A 21237-nucleotide genomic window follows, 5' to 3' on the forward strand; every position below is an offset into this window, starting at 1 on the left:
CTTATTATTATTATTATTATTATTATTTATTTTCCAAAAAGCAGCTTTACAAATGTCAGTTGTATTTGTATCTTCAAAATTTACATGACTGTTCAAAATTGTTATGAAAAATATTTCTGCTAACTTTTATTTTGATTTAATGCAAAAAATATCTGTTAAGTTTCTAAAGCTGGAAGTGATATTCTTCAAGTAATATTCTTTGTATTATTAAAGTACGTCACTAACATAGCATAGACAGTGCTTTTTGGAGCTTTGTGTCTGAAGTTTTCTACTAATTGTGAATGTCTACATGAATACTGATTAGTATGCTAGCTGCAAGGAAAGGTTTGTGTTTTTTCAAATATCTAAGGGAATAAGAGCTAGTTTCTCTTAAAAAGGTCTTCTCTTGGTCAAATATTTATCTACTTTGTGGTAATCTAAATAATCTATTCCAGGAATTGCTCTTGAATTTTGTACATTATTGTACTGACACAAATGAATATGTGCTAACAACTTGATTTGTAATTGTGATAGTTGTATTGTGATGTAGGTATTTAAAGCTATGTGTATTTGTATTGCAGTATCTATACAGATAATTCCAACAGTTAAGTTTTCCAATTTTATGTTTCTCTCTCCCAGTTATTATGTGTGTATATATATGATGACGATTATGATGCTTATGCTATTTTTTCTTCTTATAGGGCCTGGGAAATGTAGGTCTTCATGTAATGCGATACCTACACAGAGCTGGAGGTAGATGCATAGGAGTTATGGAAGTTGATGGTAGCATTTTCAATTCAAATGGAATAGATCCTCGGGAATTGGAAGACTGGAAGTTGGTAAAGAGCTATGTTTATGTTTAGAAATAGTTCTAAATACATTTTACTCTTTGTATGTTTCATCGTTAATGTGTAGCTTATTGATATAAAGATTATTGTTCATTTTGTAGGTAATAGTTCAATCTGTGTTAATATGGTACACTGCGCCAAAAAAAGGGGGGGCAGTTCTATATCTCCCATTTTACTGGGTCGATTGACGAAATTCAAATTGCGTTTTTCATGTCTCAGCGCGACTTAGTATATACTATACTACATTTATATATAGCACTATTCTAACATAGGTATTTTGACACAAAATTGGACTTTTTCTGCAATAGCATACCGATTTGTTTTACATATTTCAATTCTACGGCTCAAATTATGCTAGGCTGCCAAGTTTTGTAAAAATTGTACGAGTAGTTTTTAAAAAATTAGCTCTCAAAATTTTATCTCAATGTTAATTGAATTTGGCATATATTTGTCAATATCTCCTTTTTTTTTTTTTTTTTTTTTTTTTTATGAAACTTTGATTTTTCCTTTCACATTTCGAAATTTAGCTTCATTCCAAATAAAATTCATCCATTTTTTGTGTTTTATTTTTTAAATTTCTATTTTTAAATAATATTTATAAATTTTTCAAAAAAAATTTTGAATTGTAACCTATAAATTTTGTACTATCATCTTAAAGTAGGTGTAGTTCTAAGCATACCTGCAAAAAGTTAGTTTTTTTATTCAAAATTTTCTAAGATATGCATACATTTACATATTTTCATGTTTTGAAATTTGGCATCTTTTTTTTTTAGCGATAATAACGCTAAATGCTATTTATGGATTTTTGTTACAGTGAATTGCAACAGCTATTTTTAACCTTAATTTGAAATAAATTTTTACGTAGAATTAATAATATGAAATTTTTTCCCTCAATGATGTGTAATTAATACTGTATAATAAGCTATTTTTTAAATTATAGATATTATACAAATTTTTAACTCTTTAAAAATTTTTTTATTCCTTTTTTTTTTTTTTTTAAATATTTGTAAGAGTAAATTTTTACCTTTGCCACGTTATCGCCTGCTACTTTACTTTGACTGCATTTAAATTGAATTGTCTAAAACTGAGAAAGTTCGTTTGATGTTTATTTTCACAATGTTTTTATGCAAACAGGACATTGACAGTTTGGGTTATGTCCCAGCTTTAAAAATTATTATATATAAGTAAATTTGTACATTAATCCTCTTCAAAAGAATGTTTTAAGTAGCTAATTTTCTCTCATGTTATAGATTATATAAAAAACTTGATCTTTAATATGATTTAGATTATCAAAATCATAAAAACCTTGTATTTAGGGTAAGTATATTGAAACACTCAATCGATTTCGAGGGCAGCTAAAGGTCCCCTCCTCATCAGGAGAAAGAAATACCTAGAAAGAAGAAAAGTAAAGGAGAAGGAGTCTCAGAAACACGTGGTCCTTATCAGCACTGCAGGTGTTTATAACCGGATTTTAATCAGAGTTACACTGGCCGCCTACTTTTACTGAGCCAGGCTATCTGATCACGCATGTAACACAAAGTACAAGGAAATTAGCAAAGTTAAGAATAGGGAGTGAGGGGCAACTGCACCTTCACGCTCAAAATCTAAACTTCGAATAATGGAAAGCAACCACTAAACGGATTTTTATACCCTCTGGTAGTACCAAACCTAAGGAGGTAACGCCATCTATCGGCAAAAATAGTAACTGAATTAAGATAGTATAATTTTAAAGGCATTAGGAAGGACTGGATTGGGCTTCAAATCATTAACTAAACCTGCTAAATCTTTGTGAATGTGAAAAGCCTCAAGAAAATCCAACTCACCTATAGAAGAAGCCTTTTGGATAATTTTTGCAGACCCAAAATCAAAATTATGGTTAAAAGTCCAACTATGATACGCTATTGAAGACTTGTTAATTTCGCCTTTTCTGACATAAGATTCATGTTCCTTGATACGAAACTTCAACGCTCTTTTTGTTTGGCCAATATATTTTAAACCACACTGACACGATATACTATAAATTCCCCAAGAATTCAAGACAGAAACGCAATCTTTTAGAATCGAAGGGTTAATTTTATTAATAGGGGAGAAACCGACTTGAAAATTGAATTTCTGGAGAATCCGTGCAATTTTATAGCTAACAGAAGGATAAAATGGAAGCACGACAAGGTCATTAATATTATTTCTAACAGTGGAATGTCTTCTTTGATGGGAATCAGATAATTTTTTAACGGCTTTATCAATAATCACGGGAGAAAATCCACGGTCAATCGCAACTGCTCTCAAATAATTAAGTTCATTGGTAAGCAAAGATTCAGAGGAACAAACTTTAAGCGCGCGGAATGCATAATAGTAAAAAGAAGCCATTTTTTGCTTAACAGGGTGGTTTGACTTGGCATGGGGTGGTAAACAAACAGCAAAGGGTTTACTGTACACAGTAGTGCTAAAATCAGTTTCATTGCGGATTATAAGAATATCAAGGAAGGGGAGGGCTTTGTTGGATTCAATTTCAAGAGTGAATTGGATGGCTGGATCAATTGAATTTATAATAGATGGAATCTCGGATAAATCCTCTTTATAACATCAAAAAGCGCGAAAGTGTTGTCTACATACCGAATCCAAAGACGAAAAGATAGTTTATCAAATAATTTCATCTCAAAATAGTGCATATAAATGTCGGCAAGTACCGGACTGAGAGGATTACCCATAGCCAATCCTTCAACTTGACGAAAATATGCATTTTGGAAAACAAAGTGGGTTTGACTTAGAGAGACTTTAGTAAGCGAAACCAACTCATTAACTTCAGTATGTGTGAAATGATATTCCCGAAGTCTAGTTTCAAGGCAATTTAGTGCTCCTTCGACCGGAACATTAGTAAACGGTGATTTTGACATCAAATGAAACCATAATGGAACAAAGTGGAGAAATGTTTTTAAATTTATCAATGACTTCAACAGAATTTTTTACAGTGTGAATATTGTTAGCAAGTAAAGGAGAAAATCTGGAAACTAAATATTTGGCCAAAGGATATGAAGCAGTACCTATGTTGGAAACAATTGGTCGAAAAGGAATACCGGTTTTGTGGACTTTTGGAAGAGCATAAAGCCTGGCGCAATTAGTAATAGATGGAATAAGTGATTTCTTCAACTGCGTTGACAGAATATGAGAAGATTTGATAGCACTTTTAACTTTCGTGAGGTCCGAAGTTGAAGGATCTTTAGGGATCGAGCAGTATAGGCCTTCATTTATCAGTTTAGAGACTCCAGTAATGTATGTGTTCATAACAACGATCTGTCCGCCCTTATCAGCTTTAGAGATAATGATATTAGTATCAGAATGAATTTCACGTAAGATCTCATTTTCCTTTTTGCTAAGATTCGAACCCAAAGATTTGTTGTTAAAATTAACGTTATGAGTAATTGGGTGGCGGATTGTATTCTTCTGCATTTCCGAAATTTTGGAGAATTTAAAGGCTTTCTTGTATAGTGGCGATGATTTGAGGAATTGAAGGTTTAGATGTCTTTGAAAAGTTGAAATTATATTTTAATACTTTTAACTGATCCTCCGAAAGATTCCTATTGGAGATATTAACGATGATTTAGATTGTTTGTACCCGATATAATAATTGAGTCACTCAGTGGTACAGAATAAAACTGCTGAACTGTTTTATTTCTTTGTCATTTAGCAAACAATCTTTTATTTAAAATATTTATTCTTTGAACTTTGCTTTAAATTTTATTTTTAGTTAAAATGCATGGAAAATGAAAAGCTATCTTTAACTGAAATGCAGTTGATGTAATTGATATTTTAAAAAAATTGACCAGAATGAAAAATTTATGGAAGTGTAAAAATCTTAATTTTCTTGTAGTGAGCACTGAAAATAAATGTAGAAGGAAAAAAGAAGATTAGGGAGAAAAGTGAGCAAAAATTTGAAGGGGAATTTGGCTGTCTGAAATACCAAGGTGTTTCGAAAAGTTGGATGCTTTTGAATATACTTTCAGAATACTTCAAGGAATTTGGTGTTCAAAGGCAAAACACTTGGACGCATACACCAGCAAATACCATCAATTGAGCTTGTGCTAAGGAAAAACAATATCATTGCAAATTAAAGTGAAGAGCAACTGGTTTTTGACTATATGTTTGTATAAATTTAAATTACGTTATAGAACATCATATCATCATAAACAAAGAATCCTATGATTTCTTAGTCGAATTATTTGAATATTCAGGAATTTATCCAGTGATGTATGTGGATGTCACCTAAAGATATTTTCCCTATTGATGAAACCAGTTTTTTCTTTCATCTCATGCCTTCAAAATGCTTAGCCTCTAAAGACTGATAAAGGCTTTGACCAAATACTGATGAAATGGATTGAATTGGATTATTAAGTTACAGCAAAGGAGGGCTATCTGCCTATAGGAGGGATGCCTTCATGAAGAACTTTCTAAAGGAAACCATCTGGCATATACGTTACAATGAGAAAAAACCATAAAAACGCCCATACAACCAGCCCGTTCACCGGAATTCGAACTCCGGAGCGAACTATCAGTGTTTAGCGACCTTTACCGTTCGGCCGTTTGTGGGCCTTTATGAAATGGAAGGTGATAACTTTATTTTAAATTAATGTCAGAAATACCAAGATGTCTTGAAAAGTTGGATGCGCAGTTTGAATAAATAAATAGAAAGTTTTAAAACAGTTATCTGAAGAGATAATGCAACACAAACAATTAAAATAAAAGTCTCAAAATTTAAAAATTACCTAAAATAATAACTACAGTCAAAAGCCGTTAATTCGGACACCCATGATCCTGAATGATCTATAATCCGGACCTCAAAGCTACAAACTTTCTGCGCGCGACGCATGCTCATAAGACCTTTACGGCTGCGTATAATACGTTTACGAATGCGCGTTTAATGTATAACGGATGGTATAAGCTAAAATTATCTAATTATCTATTTCAGTTAATGTTGCAGATTGCATTGTTCCTTAATCTTCGAATTGAATCCGGCTTATTATTTTTTGCAGACTGTTAGAGCAATTTTATAAAAGTAAGCTTGAACTTTCGATTATGTCAAATAGAATTTCCTATGCTGGAACTGCCAAAGGATCTACAAAGCAAAAGTATGTTTCGATGTCTATCAAACAAAAAGTGGATAAAGGCATATCCTTTGTTTCTCTAACCATTCCTAAATCTGTTTATCAATTTCACACTGCTCTGGGGGAAGGGGGGACATCGCGGCGTGCAATGAATTGGAAGTTGATTTGTGAGCACTATCCTTATCTTCAGGGCAGAGGTTTTTATTTTATTTGGCTTATAATTCCTTACTAAATATAGTATTTCATCTCGATGTACTCCATCTTTGATATGATTTAAATCAAATTCCTCGTCCTTATAATTCGCTTCCGATAGTGAAGAAAGTGACACAGAGATTATTGAAAACGAAAAAATTTCGAGTGACAAATTAGTCGTATTCTCGACACAGTAATTATAGGAGTTGAACAGCGGAACTTTGTAACTGAATAAGAAATTATGTCTGTTTATAGAATGAAAGAGAAAGTATTATCACATAAAACGAAGCAATTTAAACAACTTACATTGAAAGAAATGTTTAATAAAGGAAAAAAAAAATTAAGCTTTTTTTTTGTAAATTTTGATACCCTTTAAATCATAATTGTTCTTTATTTCATAAATTACAGTTTCATATTTTGAATTTCATAATTTCCGCATGCCATCTTACTAGATTTAAACTGATGATCTATACTAAGGAAAAATCGATTTTCCGGAATCGCCAAAGTCCCGACGAGTCCGGATTAACGACTTTTGACTGTATAACAAAAAAATAAATCAATAAATTATAAAGAAAACTATTTAAAAGTAATAAACGATGCACCTTTTATTTAAACTATGCTGTTTAAATGGGTAAATAGAAATTTTTAAAACAGTTATTCGAAAGAAACCATTCAAATTAAATAATTAAATGAAATTCGAAAAAGAAAAAATTACTTAAAATAATATATTGTAATTTAAAGTATAATATAAAGAACATTATTTGAAAAAAGGAAGGATTGTGACTTTTTTCCAGTCACGCGAAAGGAAAATAGGTTGCCATATGTTTAGAAGTTCACCAAGTGAACTATTCTTGGTGCAACTGAAAAAAAAAGTGCCAACATAAATTTGTGAATTTCTCCATAAATTTAGCTCGCGCTTTCGAAACGAGACGTGAAGAACGCAATTTGACTTTTGTCAATTGGCCCAGTAGAGCGGAAGATATAGAACTGTCTTCCCCTTTTTTTTGCAGAGTGTACATATAATTGTAATACAAAAAGTAGGATAATTACAAAAAATTTTCTCTCATCTTTTCTTTTTTAAACATTTCTGCAAGATGTTTAACTCGGAGAGATAAAGTTTGTTTTCGAAGATGGATTTCATTTCTTAATAAAATAAAAAGTATTGGCACTTGAGGAAAATATTTTTTGCAAGCCGTGTTTTCAGGTAATCTAATGAAATAAGCACATAGCTGAATCTTGAATAATTAAGTCTGTTTATTTAATAAGGGCATGCATCACCATGTTGCTTTAATTTATAATGAAATAGTATCATAGCAATTTTTAGTGCTCTCTAATTATCTGCATCCCTACCGAAAAGTCAAGATCTTATTGGTGGCTTTGAAGAGCATGAATTTGTTGCCAACTAATCATTCATCTAGCTAATGCACAAAAGGCAACGGACATTTTCATTAGTTTTTTTCATTATAGATAGGCAATAGATTTTTTCATTAAAGATAGGCAATAGATTTTTTTCATTATAGATAGGCAATAGATTTTTTTCATTAATAATGTAGAATTAATTCTTTTACCTCAAAGGAAAGCAGATTTAAAGTTTTAATTACAAGAGGATTTATTCAATCTGTATTCATGTATAAGTACATTTTGATCTCTAAATATATTCTAGTAAAGTATTTTCAAATAATATATATCTACGTGAAAGTTGGAGTTCTTAAATTTTTAGGTTTTTCTATCAGTTGCATTCGGAGAAAAGTTAATGATGAATGAGAATGGTCAGGTAATAGCACTCTGGTAAATTTGTTTTGTTTCTTTTGGAAAAAGCTGTAGTTTTTGTAAAATTTCAGAACTTAGTCGTGCCTCTTAGTATAGAAATAAACTTAATATTTTCATTGTTTTTATGTTTATAATTAAATAACACAACCAACTTCTGATTTATGGAATCTAAACGTAAGATTTCTTTAAATAATGATAAAATTTTTGGAAGTATTACAAAGAAAAAATGAATTTCTCATTCACTTTCTTTTGTGTTTCTCACAAATATATCTTTAAAAATACTTGTATAACGTATTTTTTTTTATGGCTGAAGATTCCATATTTTCAGATAGTAAGGTTATTAGTTTTGACAAGATTTGAGTAGACTCGTCGGTTGCATTATAGAATACTTTAGAGCAGTAGGATTTAGAAATATTTTAAAATAAGATTTGAATTAATTTCTTATATTCCGAATTGGTTTTTCATATTTCTGTCTTATGGTCTAAATTTAGCACACGGGTTAAGTAAGTTGACTTCAATTTCAGTTTTCAGACTGTTTTTATTTAAGCTTAGGCTGTATCTGTAACTTAAAATTTATTTTTCATTTAGCGCTTACAGTTTTTCTTAGGTTAACACCTCTTCATTTGAACTGTAAAATTTGTTTCTTAAATAGTTTTTTTTTTTTTTTTTTTTCTTAAATATGTATTTGCTTTTGCAAGTTGCCTCATTTCAGGGAAACTTTTCTTTTTACAGATCGTAGTTTAAAATGAATACTGTTTTTTGAACATTCTCTTAACATAGGCTATGTTCAATTTAAATTTACAATTTTCTGTACGGTGTTTCTTCTTATTTTTCAAGACTCTCCTTTTTTAAGTGGTTTTACAGGACTGTCTCTTTTAATTCTTTAACTGAGGCTATTTTGAATTTTTCCTATTTGCCCTTTTTCTTAGTAAAACTTTTCATAGTTCACAGGTTTTTCTATTTGTATATTTTGAAAGCAAAATTTTTATCACGTGTTTTTGTAAAAATGTAAAATATTTCTATTTTCATTTTTGTGTTAGAAAGCTAAGATAAATAGGGAAAAGAGACAATTCAATGAGACTTCTAATTGTAATTAATTGACTAATTGATTAAGTATTGCGCTTACAAGTCTCAGTGAAAAAGTTAGAACGAAATTTGTCTTGGCTGTTTTATTAATCAACCAAGTATGGAGCTTCAAAACACTTTTTCCTTAACAAGGTCTGTTATGAAGCTCCAAACAAGGGAGATTAATTTTTGCAGAATTGCCCTCTTCTTTATTAATTATTTCATTCAGATCAATGTCTTAGTGTGTGTCCCCCCGTGTAGTTAATGTATGAATTTGCTTGATACAATTCATGTTTTCTAGCTAATGAGTTAGATCTACAATACTTTTAAACTTTAATTTAAAATGCTCTGGAAATAAATAATAGGTGTCTTTTAAATTTTTCAGAGAAAGAGTTTTGTTAAATATGCTTTGCCTGATTTTAATAAGCTTTTATAATTCAAAACTGCTTTACTTGCTGTTATATGCTATTGCCCCTCCCCCCAAAAAAAACCTGATCTTTTTACTTATTTATTTATTTTAAATCTACATTGTTGTTACATTACCAACATATTGATCATCCACTTGGTCTAACTGCCAGTAAATAGAAGAAATTAAAATTTAAATAATGCTCTGCTTTAGATCCAAATATTTATTAAAATATATTATAAAATGTTTTAATATTTTTTATATATATTTTTTAAATGATGTTTAATTTGAATATAAGGTGTAACAGAAATAATGCCCTTTCTTCTTGAGCTAGTAATCTACAGGATCAGAATTGTAGATTTTTTATAGAAAATTGTAAGCATGTAATAATGAAGGACATACATGATATTTTAGGGAAACCTGTTCAAAATGCTGTTCATCTCATGTTACTACATTACTTAAAAGGGCATTATTTCTGGTTAGTTTTCCTATATTGTCATTTATTAGAGTTAAAAACTTATTTCTGTTAGAGTAGTTGTAAATACTAATTCAGAAGTCCAACAACAAATATCAGCGTTATATTTTCAAATTTTCACAGGACTTGAGTTTCGATGGTTTTACCGAATCATCATCCTCAGCTGCAAAAGCGCAAATGAACGAGATAGGATATAATGATTTAATGAGATAAGAAAGTCTGGACAGGAGATAAGCTAATAGTGCCATCTGTTGATGAAACCAGAACGAAAACATAATTTCCTTAAAGGCCGAAGGCTCTCTCATTCATTTGTGCTTTTGCAGCTGAGGATGATGGTTCGGTAAAACCATCAAACCTAGTTCTGTGAAAATTTTAAAATATAACGCTGATTTTTGTTGTTGGACTTCTGAATTAGTATTTGTTCACCGTGTTATTGTGTCTTAATTAGTTGTCAATATTTTTGAAGTTTTGAGTTCTTTAAATCATGAAATATTTACCTAATATAGGCCAATGGTACAATTGTTGGATTTCCTGGAGCTGAACCATACACAGGAGAAAGCCTTCTGTATGAACCATGTGAAATCTTAATACCTGCAGCTACTGAAAAAGTTATCACAAAAAGTAATGCTGATAGAGTGCAATGCAAAGTATGTGCTTTATTATTATATATTTTGCTGTATAGCTAAATATAAAAATGGACTTCATTTAATCTTCTTAAAACCTTTAGTCTCCCGTATAACACAAATAATTCCAACTGTCATTAATAAATGCCATAAAATTGTTAGTAGCATTAAAGATTTTTGACAAGACTAGTTCTTAAAAATTTTGTATTGTTGTAGTTGTTACATTTCTAAATTATTTAAAGATGAAAAACTTGTAGGATTTTAAAAGGTAGCTTATAAAGTAACCAATGAAAGATCCTCATTTCATATAGTTTATCGTTTTTTGAGTTTACAAAATATTTTTCTCGGTAACCTATCGATGTGTATGTTTTCGAATGATTTTGCAGTTTATTACATACTTTTATTTAATGAAGAATATGAAACTGTTAATGTGCAGTCAAAAAAAAAAAAAAGGTCCTGACTTAATACAAAATGAAGAATTTGGCTGTATTTTATAAAAGATATAGATTCATTTAATGTATATCATCTGCAGAATCATCGCTTTTGTGACATTGCAAATTTAAGAAGTGTATGCCAATATACCAAGTACTAAAAAGAATTGTATAAAAATAATATGTATATAAAATATATGCATGGATGTCAAATTTAATGTAATGAAATGTAATCAGTATTAGATTCAGTATGATGAAATACAGAGCAACTAGCATTGTTTAGAGCAAGGTTTTTTAAAGTGTGGGTCGTGACCCCCATGGGGGTAGTGGGAACTGCAGCAGGGGGTCAGCAAATTTTTTTATATATATTTAACTCATTATATTTTTACACCATGCATTTGAAAATAAAGATAAGACAATACAGATAAAGAAAAAATGAAAACCTTTCAACGCATTCTTTTTATAATATAAAAGTTCATTTTACTTGCTTTGGACATGACTGTCATTTTGTCTGTTACTTATTTGAAATTTTCACATTGTTGTATATCTTAAAATTAGAAATTAAAGTTAATGAATTGCAAAACTAAGAACTAAAACTGCAATAGTATATTACAAGTGAAAAAACTGACAGTTTTGCTCATATGTGTGTAGGATTTGCGCAATGTTTATGGGATCCCACAAAATTTTCATAAATATATTGGGGTCCTGGGGTCACAAAATCTGTGTTAAAAACGGGTTGCGACTGACAAAAGTTTAAGAAACCATGGTTGAGTGAAACCTGTAAAGAGAACAGTAAAAGCTAGGTATGGAAGGTTTCAACTTCTCGGATCTGTGCTTGAGATGAAAAGTAATTGATGAAGTTTTTGAAGTGAATGCCTTAAAAAAAAAATATCGCAAAGCCACATGATATATATCTCATGAGGCCAAATTGTTTTTGTATCATTTTCTTTTTAAAAGCTCTGATTACAACTTGATATTAAGCTCTTTTTGAAAAAGAATTTTCCCCAGATTAAAAAATTAAATGTTTTTGGAGTGGATTGGTTCCAGCAGGATGCAGATTTTATATGATCTAGTTAATCGTTGAGATAAAGTTATACTTATAGGGTCGTCCGTATTAAATGTGTGGACAGACTGCTTGCATAGACTTGAACTTTTTTTTTCTCTTCCCTTGAGCTAAAGATAAGGTCTATTACTTGGTCCCATAATCAACTGAGTTCCTTTGAACAGCCATTATTAGTACTTTTAATAACCTCTGTAGGATTTTACCACAGAATCATCGATAGTAAAAGTCATCCATAATTATATTGAGTACTTACGTGTTACCACAGAGTATGGATCTGACTTCAGCAGCTTTTCTTTCATTATTCTTTAGCGAATGCTCAGTCTTATTTAATACATCTTTCCGTTAACAATGATGTGGAGGTAATTGCATTTATTTGCAAAGGTACTTTGTAAGAAAACAACTTGGTCCTTAGTAGAGAAATCATCAGATTTTCAGGATGTGCCAAACTCTGGCAACCATGCACATAACAGTTCTTCAGGCAACCATACTCATAGCAGTTCTTAAATCAAACAACATTGCCATTTTCATATGCATTCTTTTTGTTGTGTTCTAAGTGGTTTTTATAGTGTGAAATGTTTTTGCCTTAAATTCAATTTTAAAATATGCACCATTGCCATTTTCATATGCATTCTTTTTGTTGTGTTCTAAGTGGTTTTTATAGTGTGAAATGTTTTTGCCTTAAATTCAATTTTAAAATATGCACCTCTGAATTTGCTGGCAGTGGGAAAAAACTGCAGTAAAGTTTCTGCAGAAAAATAATGTTTTGCTGCAAAATCGTAACAGGAACAAATGCTTTGAATGTGATAGTAAAGCAATCGCTATTAAATTTCCACCAGAACAAAGCCTGTTTGTTAGTAGTTTTATTAATATTTTTTGGTCTTAATACCTAATTGAAATAGAAAATATATATGTAATTATATTCATGTATGTAATAAGTAAATTCTCTCAACTGAATAGAGTGATGATTTAATATCATCATTCTTCTGCACCTGTAAGAAACTGCCAAATGGCACCAAGGTAGTTGCTTTAATACATAAGTAACATATTTACTTTTTTTTTTTTTTTTTTTTTGTCTAAACTAGTAGGAGCAAATTCTGTAAGTTGGAGGGCAATTTTAAATTATGTCTTGCAGTTGTGGGCTGTACTGCAGTAAATTACATTTAGCAAATATTTAAGAATCTGTGCCCGAATAATAATCCTTTATTGGTGAGAAAGGAATTTTGCTGAGGTATGTATGGGAATGATCCACTACATAACTGGGATGAACACCAATCATTTCAGGTTTCGTGTAGTACTAATTTTAAATAATCTTTGTGTAGTCCCTGTTGTGATTAAAAATATGAAAATTACACAAATTTGCAAAATTTATTAAATAATAAATTTTGTTATGAAAATATATAGTAGCCATTATTTCATTATATAAAAATATATTATAGCCGTCAGTAATCTAAATCATAATTATTTTGTACAATGCAATGAGTATATAAAATTATTATTTTAAATTTCATAAAAACACTGTATACAGTTGAGTAAAATGATTATTTTAAATTGTGTAAAACGGATTATCATTGAATCTGGTTTATGCATTTGTTTGGATGAGTTTATTTTCTAAATTCAATAATTCATTCAACAATTTCATCGACTACGAATGATTGTCAAGTTTTATTACAAAAGAGTTTTAGTTGTTTATTTTTCAGTATAAATGCATAAGTAAGTCCTCTAAGATATAGAAATTTTTTTAATTTATATCTCAGGAATCCACATCATAGGCTGTTTTTTATGACATTCTTTATTCACGTGCTGGATTTTTTTTTTTTTTTTTTTTTTTTTTTACGTAACTTTCAGATTATTGCTGAAGCTGCCAATGGACCAACAACACCTGCTGCTGATAGAATATTAATGGATCGTAACATTTTGGTTATACCTGATTTATATATTAATGCTGGTGGTGTTACTGTCTCATATTTTGAATGGTTGAAGAATTTAAATCATGTGAGCTATGGCCGACTTTTGTTTAAGTATGAACGTGATTCCAATTATCATTTGTTAGGTATGTTTCCTTCAATTATCATTTAAATTAAATTCTAATGCTCCTTTAATGTGTGCTATTTTTTACATAAACTTTCTGTTAAAAGTCATTTGGAAAAAACTGGTTTTAAGATGAATTAAAAAAAGTATGTAAAAATATAATAAAACAGATAAGTGTTTTTAACAGCATTCTGTCTACTAACATCATAGTATTAAGTCCATTTAGAGTTCACATACAGTTTTTCGTGGATCATTAACAATATTCCCCCCCTATCTGAAATTTAAAGTCTTCAAATTTTTTATTTCATGGTGAAATATTAGACAAAATATTCTGTTATGAAACCTGTTATCTTTCTGATAAATAATAAATAAAAATATTTTTTATACTTACAAAATTTCAGAAATATAACTAATAATACTAAGAAATATAACTAATAATACTATGTGGCATGCACATTTTGTATGCAACGATGAATCTCAAGCACTCTTATTTTCAGCCATTAAAAAATTCCATGACTGCTCTTCACAACATTTGAAGGCATCCATGATACGAATGGTACAGTTAACCTTGCTCCTACACTATCACAGAAGCTTCTATTGTATTCCCAGCACTCGGTGCCCTCTGTAAGGGCATGCATATTTTCTATATCTTAAAAATATGGTGCTATCACGGCAGTGCCACTTTCATTTGGGAAACTCGTATAATTTCGCCATTATAGAAACTTCCTTCATTTAAAATTATTATGTAAGGTGAACTAAAATGCTGTCTTTACTCTTTCCTCACCACTAATGCAAGAATAAAGTATAAAAATTTTCAGCACTCTTGTATAGTACTGCAAGGAATATAATTTGGCTTCTCTTTTATTACACTAATTACCTGTTTTTTGAATCTTTTATTGCAGTAAAATGTATATTTAAAACATATCTTGAATAATGAAATAAAGCATCTACTATACAAGCATTTATTGCATTAGTTCAATATTTACTTATTTTTAATATTTATAAAACTTTACAAATGTGCATTGATTTTATTGTTACTGATATAATTGAGATTATACGGAAAGTTTGTGTTTTAATTATTGCAAAAATTATAAGGAGCCTCATCAAAATGTCGTTTTCTATTTTAGTCTTCTGTATGCGACTTACTTGCTCTCCCTCCTCCTCGGTTCCGGTAAAGTAATGTTTGGGAAGTAATTCTTTTCAATTTCATGCATCATTACAATGCAACCAATTAACTGATTGATTAAAGGAATTATTATTACAGTTGAAATGAATGAAGATTGGAAAATCTTGAAAGTGTGAGTTAATTCCTGTAAACAGGACCCGTAACACACATGGCTGAGCTTCACATAGTGAAGCACAAACATGATTTCTACATTATTTGATGTAAATGAAAAAATGTCAGTGAAATGATGTTGCATAAATTTGAAGAAAATAAAAGGTTTTTTTTATGCTGTTACATTAGGTTAATTGGGACAGGAACCAGATTGTATAAGCCAAAATTCAAAAGTCCGTTATAAATTAGTAGTGCCATTATGAGCTATTGTGAAAACTTTCAAACCTCAGGCAGTAGAAGAGTTGTCAGTTTATATATATAAAGCTGATGGTGGTGTCCTAATTTATACATTTAGGGCAAGTCACTGAAGCTCGTTATTTCTCTTCAGTTTTGGAATACAATCTACAATAAATTTTGAAGAAAATGGCAACACTTTCTTTAGAATCCATCCTTAATTTAGCACAATAAGCTGTAGCTGATAAGTTCAGTCGATGGGGATGAGAAGTGTTCTCCATCATATATACTGCCAAGCCTTACCTCATTCGCAAGCTAAGAGAAACACTTTTTGCAATTTTCTTCAAAATTTATCCAGAGATCCATCACTTGATAGACTGCTGCATTTGAACTATCAGCAGAACAAGTGTTGTCGATGACATACTATAACATATTGTTTCAAGATTTTTTAATGTATAAATATCGCCCAAATGAAAGTGTAACAAATGATTAAAGTAAGTATACAAAATAAAAAGTAATACATATGGAACATATAGGCTAGACATACTTGCCTTAGAGGTTAAAATATGTGTCCATGTGTCCACGAGATGATGGATACCCTGGGTGAAGAAACTTCTGGGTTGGGTGTGCAACCAGGTTTCAACAGCAGCTTGGATCTTATTTATTGTCTACAAATTGTTGTTCCTTCAGAGCTTTCTTGAGTGGACCAAAGACTTGGTAGTCATAAGGCCAGGTCTATAGGGGATACATTCCATTGCATTAACAATGTTTTACACGCAGCAGCCATATTAGGACAAGCATTAACATGTGAGAGAATAACCCCACATGATAGCATGCCATGTAGATTGTTCTTGATTTTTTTTCGCAGTAAATGTAATGTGCCATAGTAGCTGGTAGCATTAACAGTCTTGCCCGGAGTTAGCCATTCCAAAAGCAATGGGCCATCAACACTGAAGAAGCATGTAAGCATGACTTTTCCAACTCTGAGCCTTCTTTGGCCATGGAGATGAAGGGTGTGGCCATTCCGTATTGATGCGTTTGGTGGCCAGATCAAAGTGATGATACCTTGTTTTATCAGCAGCAATAATTCAAGAAAGGAAATTGTTCCCTATTCCATGATAACACTTAAAATTTTTCATGGAAACACCCATGCAGAAAATCTTCTGCTCCTCTATTACATGTTTCAGAAGCAATTGCATGCAAACCTTTCAGTATTGCAGTTTTTCATGCAGAAGTGTAAACACTTCCTTTGCTCATAGACATTCCATCTGCCATCTTGTGAGTGATGATTCGTCAATTATTTCTCGCGAGACTGTCCACAGCTGCAGTTGCTTCCTGGGTGATAATCACGTGTGCTTGACTGCTGATGCCCTACCATGGGTACTGCTTCGGTCTTTACGAAAATCACTACACCTTCTGAATGCAGATCTGCATGACATACACTATGTGGCATGCACATTTTGTATGCAACGATGAATCTCAAGCACTCTTATTTTCAGCCATTAAAAAATTCCAAGACTGCTCTTCACAACATTTGAAGGCATCCATGATACGAATGGTACAGTTAACCTTGCTCCTACACTATCACACAAGCTTTCTATTGTATTCCCAGCACTCGGTGCCCTCTGTAAGGGCATGCATATTTTCTATATCTTAAAAATATGGTGCTATCACGGCAGTGCCACTTTCATTTGGGAAACTCGTATAATTTCGCCATTATAGAAACTTCCTTCATTTAAAATTATTATGAAGAGGGCTATCCATAAAGAAATAAACAAAATAAGACTTAAAAGTTACCATAATTTCGTTTTCTATTCATATGCTGTTGCAGAATGTATTTGTTTTAATATGGAATTTGGAAAATTTTTTAATTTTATAGAACATTTATATGAATTTAAAATTTTTATAATGATATTTAATCTTGAAATTGATTGAGATACTACTTGGTTATTTTAAATAATAAATTGACATATGCATGACATTTTTTTAATGCAGAAAGTGTTCAGGAGTCACTAGAAAGGAGGTTTGGTAAAGCTGGTGGACGCATTCCAATAATGCCGAGTGAAGCATTCCAGAAGAAAATTTCTGTAAGTTATTTTCAATGTTTACATACTAGGGACTGTATGGGAACTAATAAATTCCATATTTAATGAACAAAAGAAGAAATTGTTTTATATTCTTTTATGTGTACAAGTTGTTTATAAAAGGAATGTTAATTTTCTTTGTAGCCAAATTATTAAAAAAAATTGTGATAAAATAAATCTTTTGATATAATAAATATAATAATATATCTTTTATGAAGATTAATTGTATTTTTATATAGTCTGTTCCTATTTTATTTGAAATTTATAACATGCACATATAGTCCAATGGTCAAACTGCAGCTTATGGAGCATTTTTATAATTGGCATTGTTTAAAGTGGTTATTTGTTTTTTGATGTAATACACAGTAAAAAGCTACACTGGTGTGCAAAAATTAAGGACGAAGTCGAAAAATTAGCATATCAGCTGAACGAAGAGGCAGAGCGGACAGAAAGACCAATCAGGAGATTAAGTAAGGTGATGTACGGTAGCACATGTGCAGATATGCAGGTAGACGTAATAGAGGAGTGTCTGAGTAGTATAAAGCATGTTGTCGGTGTAAGATCAGTATTTCTCGCAAAGAGATTGCACGCCGTATAGCAGTTAAAATCACACCGAGTTGCTGCCTTAGCGAGAAATGGCGAATAATCAATCTGTTAGACGACATCTGGATGCTTTTACCTGAGGTTGAATCATTGGGAAGTTGGAGGAAGGCTGCAGTGTGGCTGCAGAGTTCGGAATTGCTCACAGCATCGTTTCACGACTTTGGAGACAATTTCAAACTACAGGAACAGCTATCCGGGGGTTTAGTAGTGATCGTCCACGAGGAACCACACCCGCAGATGACCGGTATATTGCCTTACAGGCCAGAAGAAACAAGCGGCAGACAGCGGGAGAAATCGCTAGACACACGACACAGGCGACTGGACGACAGATATCACGTTTTACCGTGGCCAGAAGACTGCACGGTGGTGGTCTGTTTGCACGACGTCCTGTACGGTGTGTACCTCTAACGCCTGCCCATCGGAGAAGGCATTCTCTGTGGTGCCGGGAACACCGGAATTGGAGAGACAATGAATGGGGACGAGTACTCTTTACAGATGAGAGCAGATTCAGTCTGAGTAGCGATTCTCATCGCATACTCATCTGGAGAGAGCAGGGAAGCCGCAATCATCCCTCGAACATCATTGAAAGGGACAGGTATGGAGGTGGCGGTGTTCTCGTTTGGGGAGGCATCATGCTTGGTAGTTGTACAGACCTTCACATCTTCGCAGGTTCAGTCAACGGGACCCGTTATTGTAACGAGATTCTTCCATATGTGAGTCTTTTTAGAGGCGCTATGGGTCCGCAGTTTCTTTTCATGGACGACAATGCACCATGTCATCGCACAGTAGCTGCCGAACAGCTCTTAGAGAGTGAGGATATTGAACGTATGGAATGGCCGCCACGATCTCCGGATCTCAATCCCATCGAGCATGTATAGGATTTTCTAGGCAGACGCTTGGCAGCTCGTACCTTACCACCAGTAACAATTCCGGAGCTTCGATTGGCGCTGCAAGACGAATGGGCAGCAATGCCTCAACAACTCATTGACACCCTCATTCTCAGCATGGGCAGACGCTGTGAAACCTGCCTAGCAGTCAGGGAAGATCATATCCCCTATTAAAGACCGGATATTTCTTGCTGGACACCCATCACAGGGATGTTTCGGCCTTCAGTCGCATTGCGCTCCATGCTACTTCTTCAATAAAGCTTCTTTTTATCCCTTTGATTTCTCGTTTAGTAAGTGTTGCTTACATTACTCATGTCCTTACGTATTGGGGATCTTACGGTATTATGTGTTGATTTGGAAAGCTTTTGTACAAAGTTATGTTGAAAAAACCGTCTCGTCCTTAATTTTCGCACACCAGTGTATTAGAGAATACTACTGAAAGAAATGCAAAAAGACAGAGTTTCTGAAACTGCATTGTACATCTAGTTTTCTAATCAATTTCTGAAATTTGTACCATTGTCATTAATTAAAACTGCCATTTATTAACTAATTTCAATTTTGGGAGATGGTGTTCTTGTGAATCTTTTTCATTGTGATGTTCTTTAACCTTTTCCTGGAGGCTGGGACACTAAGTATACTTAGTAAGGCTGGGCCTAAGTATACAGCAACTGGGGGCTTGGGACAGTTTGTCGTTGGTGCCAGGGGTAGAAATTCTAGCTCTTGAGGCTTGATGACTTTTTTATGACACCCCGCAGAGTGGGTTCTTTTGTGGGATTCCACTAATGGATTGGGAAAAAATGTCCTGTTTTTAAACCACATGGCTTGTTTGCAAATTTGGTATCTTCCAGGAAATATTTTGTTGAGAGAAGAAAATAAAAAGAATAATTTGTTACTTCAATTCTTAACGCGTTAGTGTTTTCAGGATTTTTCCTGTGCAAATACAGTTACTATTTCTTTCAGTTGATATATATATATATATATATATATATATATTAGTTCAGTTTTAAGTAATGGCTAAACGTAAAAGATGCCTAATGAAAGAAGAAATTTCGAATATCATCGCGTGGTGGGATGAGTTGGATGAAACATTTGCGGAAATTCTGATTGCTGTGATGACAGAGAAAAAAGATAACCACAGATCTAAGAAATCATATGGAAGTGGAATTTCAAAGTTCAATAACAGAATCAAGAAATGACTCGGAAACGCCTGTTTGTTCGTCTGATCAGATTGGTTTATCACTTTCAACTGTAAATTATGAAACAGAATTTGTATGGAAAAAGCTATGCGATAATTTCGCAAGTGCAGAAGAAGTAATAGTTTACAATTTTATGGGAACATTAGGACTAAAGCATGAATTATATGATAGGAATGAAATTGATTATTTTAAACTTTTTTCAATAATGAACTGATAGATAAAATTGTAGAGAAAACAAATCGTTATGCTGCTCAAAAAAAAAAAAAAAATAAGTGTACCAGAAATTTCTCCCGAGATAAAAAGATTACATCATGCTGATTTGAAAGATGTTACAGCATCTGAAATGTTTTCGTTTCTAGCACTGACATTACTATGTGGATGCAAAGAAAAGAATTCAATTAGTGATTACTGGAGCACAAATGAATTGAGACTTGATTTTTCCGAAAATCCTGTTTCTTGACCGCTTTAAAAAATATTACACTTTCTTAATTTTGCGAATAATGAAACACCGCCATCAAAGACAAATTCTGATTACGACTGCTTGTGGAAACTTAGAGAAGTATTTGAAATACTTAACTGCAATTTTAAATCATTTTACGATACCCCCAAAAATCTGGCAGTTGATGAAGTGATCGTGATTTTAAAGGTTGTGTAAATTTCCATCAGTATATCCCTAAAAATAAAAATTTATAAACTGTGTGACGAAAATGCCTATACGTATGAAATGAAAGTTTGTTGCGGGAAAGATGAAAGATTTGAAGGTTGTTCTACTGCGCATCGGAATCTGTTGTTCTACATTTAGCAAAACATGTGAAAAGGATTTATCGATAATTTCTTTTCTACTCCGCGACTTTTTCTAGAACTAGGAAATAATTATAAGATAAATTGCTGTGGAAGAGAGCAGATCCGATGAAAAAATTTACCCAAGGATTTGACGGCCAGAAAAGCAGGTGATTTGGATCTGCAATATTCAAATGG

General features: G+C 32.2%; 1 protein-coding gene across 1 annotated transcript in view; it reads left to right on the plus strand.

The window, feature by feature from the left end:
• The window catches only part of Gdh (glutamate dehydrogenase, mitochondrial), a 69921-nt gene that overhangs the window by 24066 nt on the left and 24618 nt on the right, over positions 1-21237 (plus strand). Inside the window, exons 6-9 of the mRNA XM_085811315.1 lie at positions 681-818; positions 10341-10481; positions 13797-14001; positions 17485-17576. Coding sequence (XP_085667441.1) covers positions 681-818; positions 10341-10481; positions 13797-14001; positions 17485-17576 — 576 coding nt within the window. The remainder of the gene's footprint in view (positions 1-680; positions 819-10340; positions 10482-13796; positions 14002-17484; positions 17577-21237) is intronic.

The sequence above is a fragment of the Stegodyphus dumicola genome, chromosome 2 (assembly GCF_044657685.1).
Source record: "Stegodyphus dumicola isolate Sdum_Otavi_A_Nest chromosome 2, ASM4465768v1".
NCBI classification, from domain to species: Eukaryota; Metazoa; Arthropoda; class Arachnida; order Araneae; family Eresidae; genus Stegodyphus; species Stegodyphus dumicola.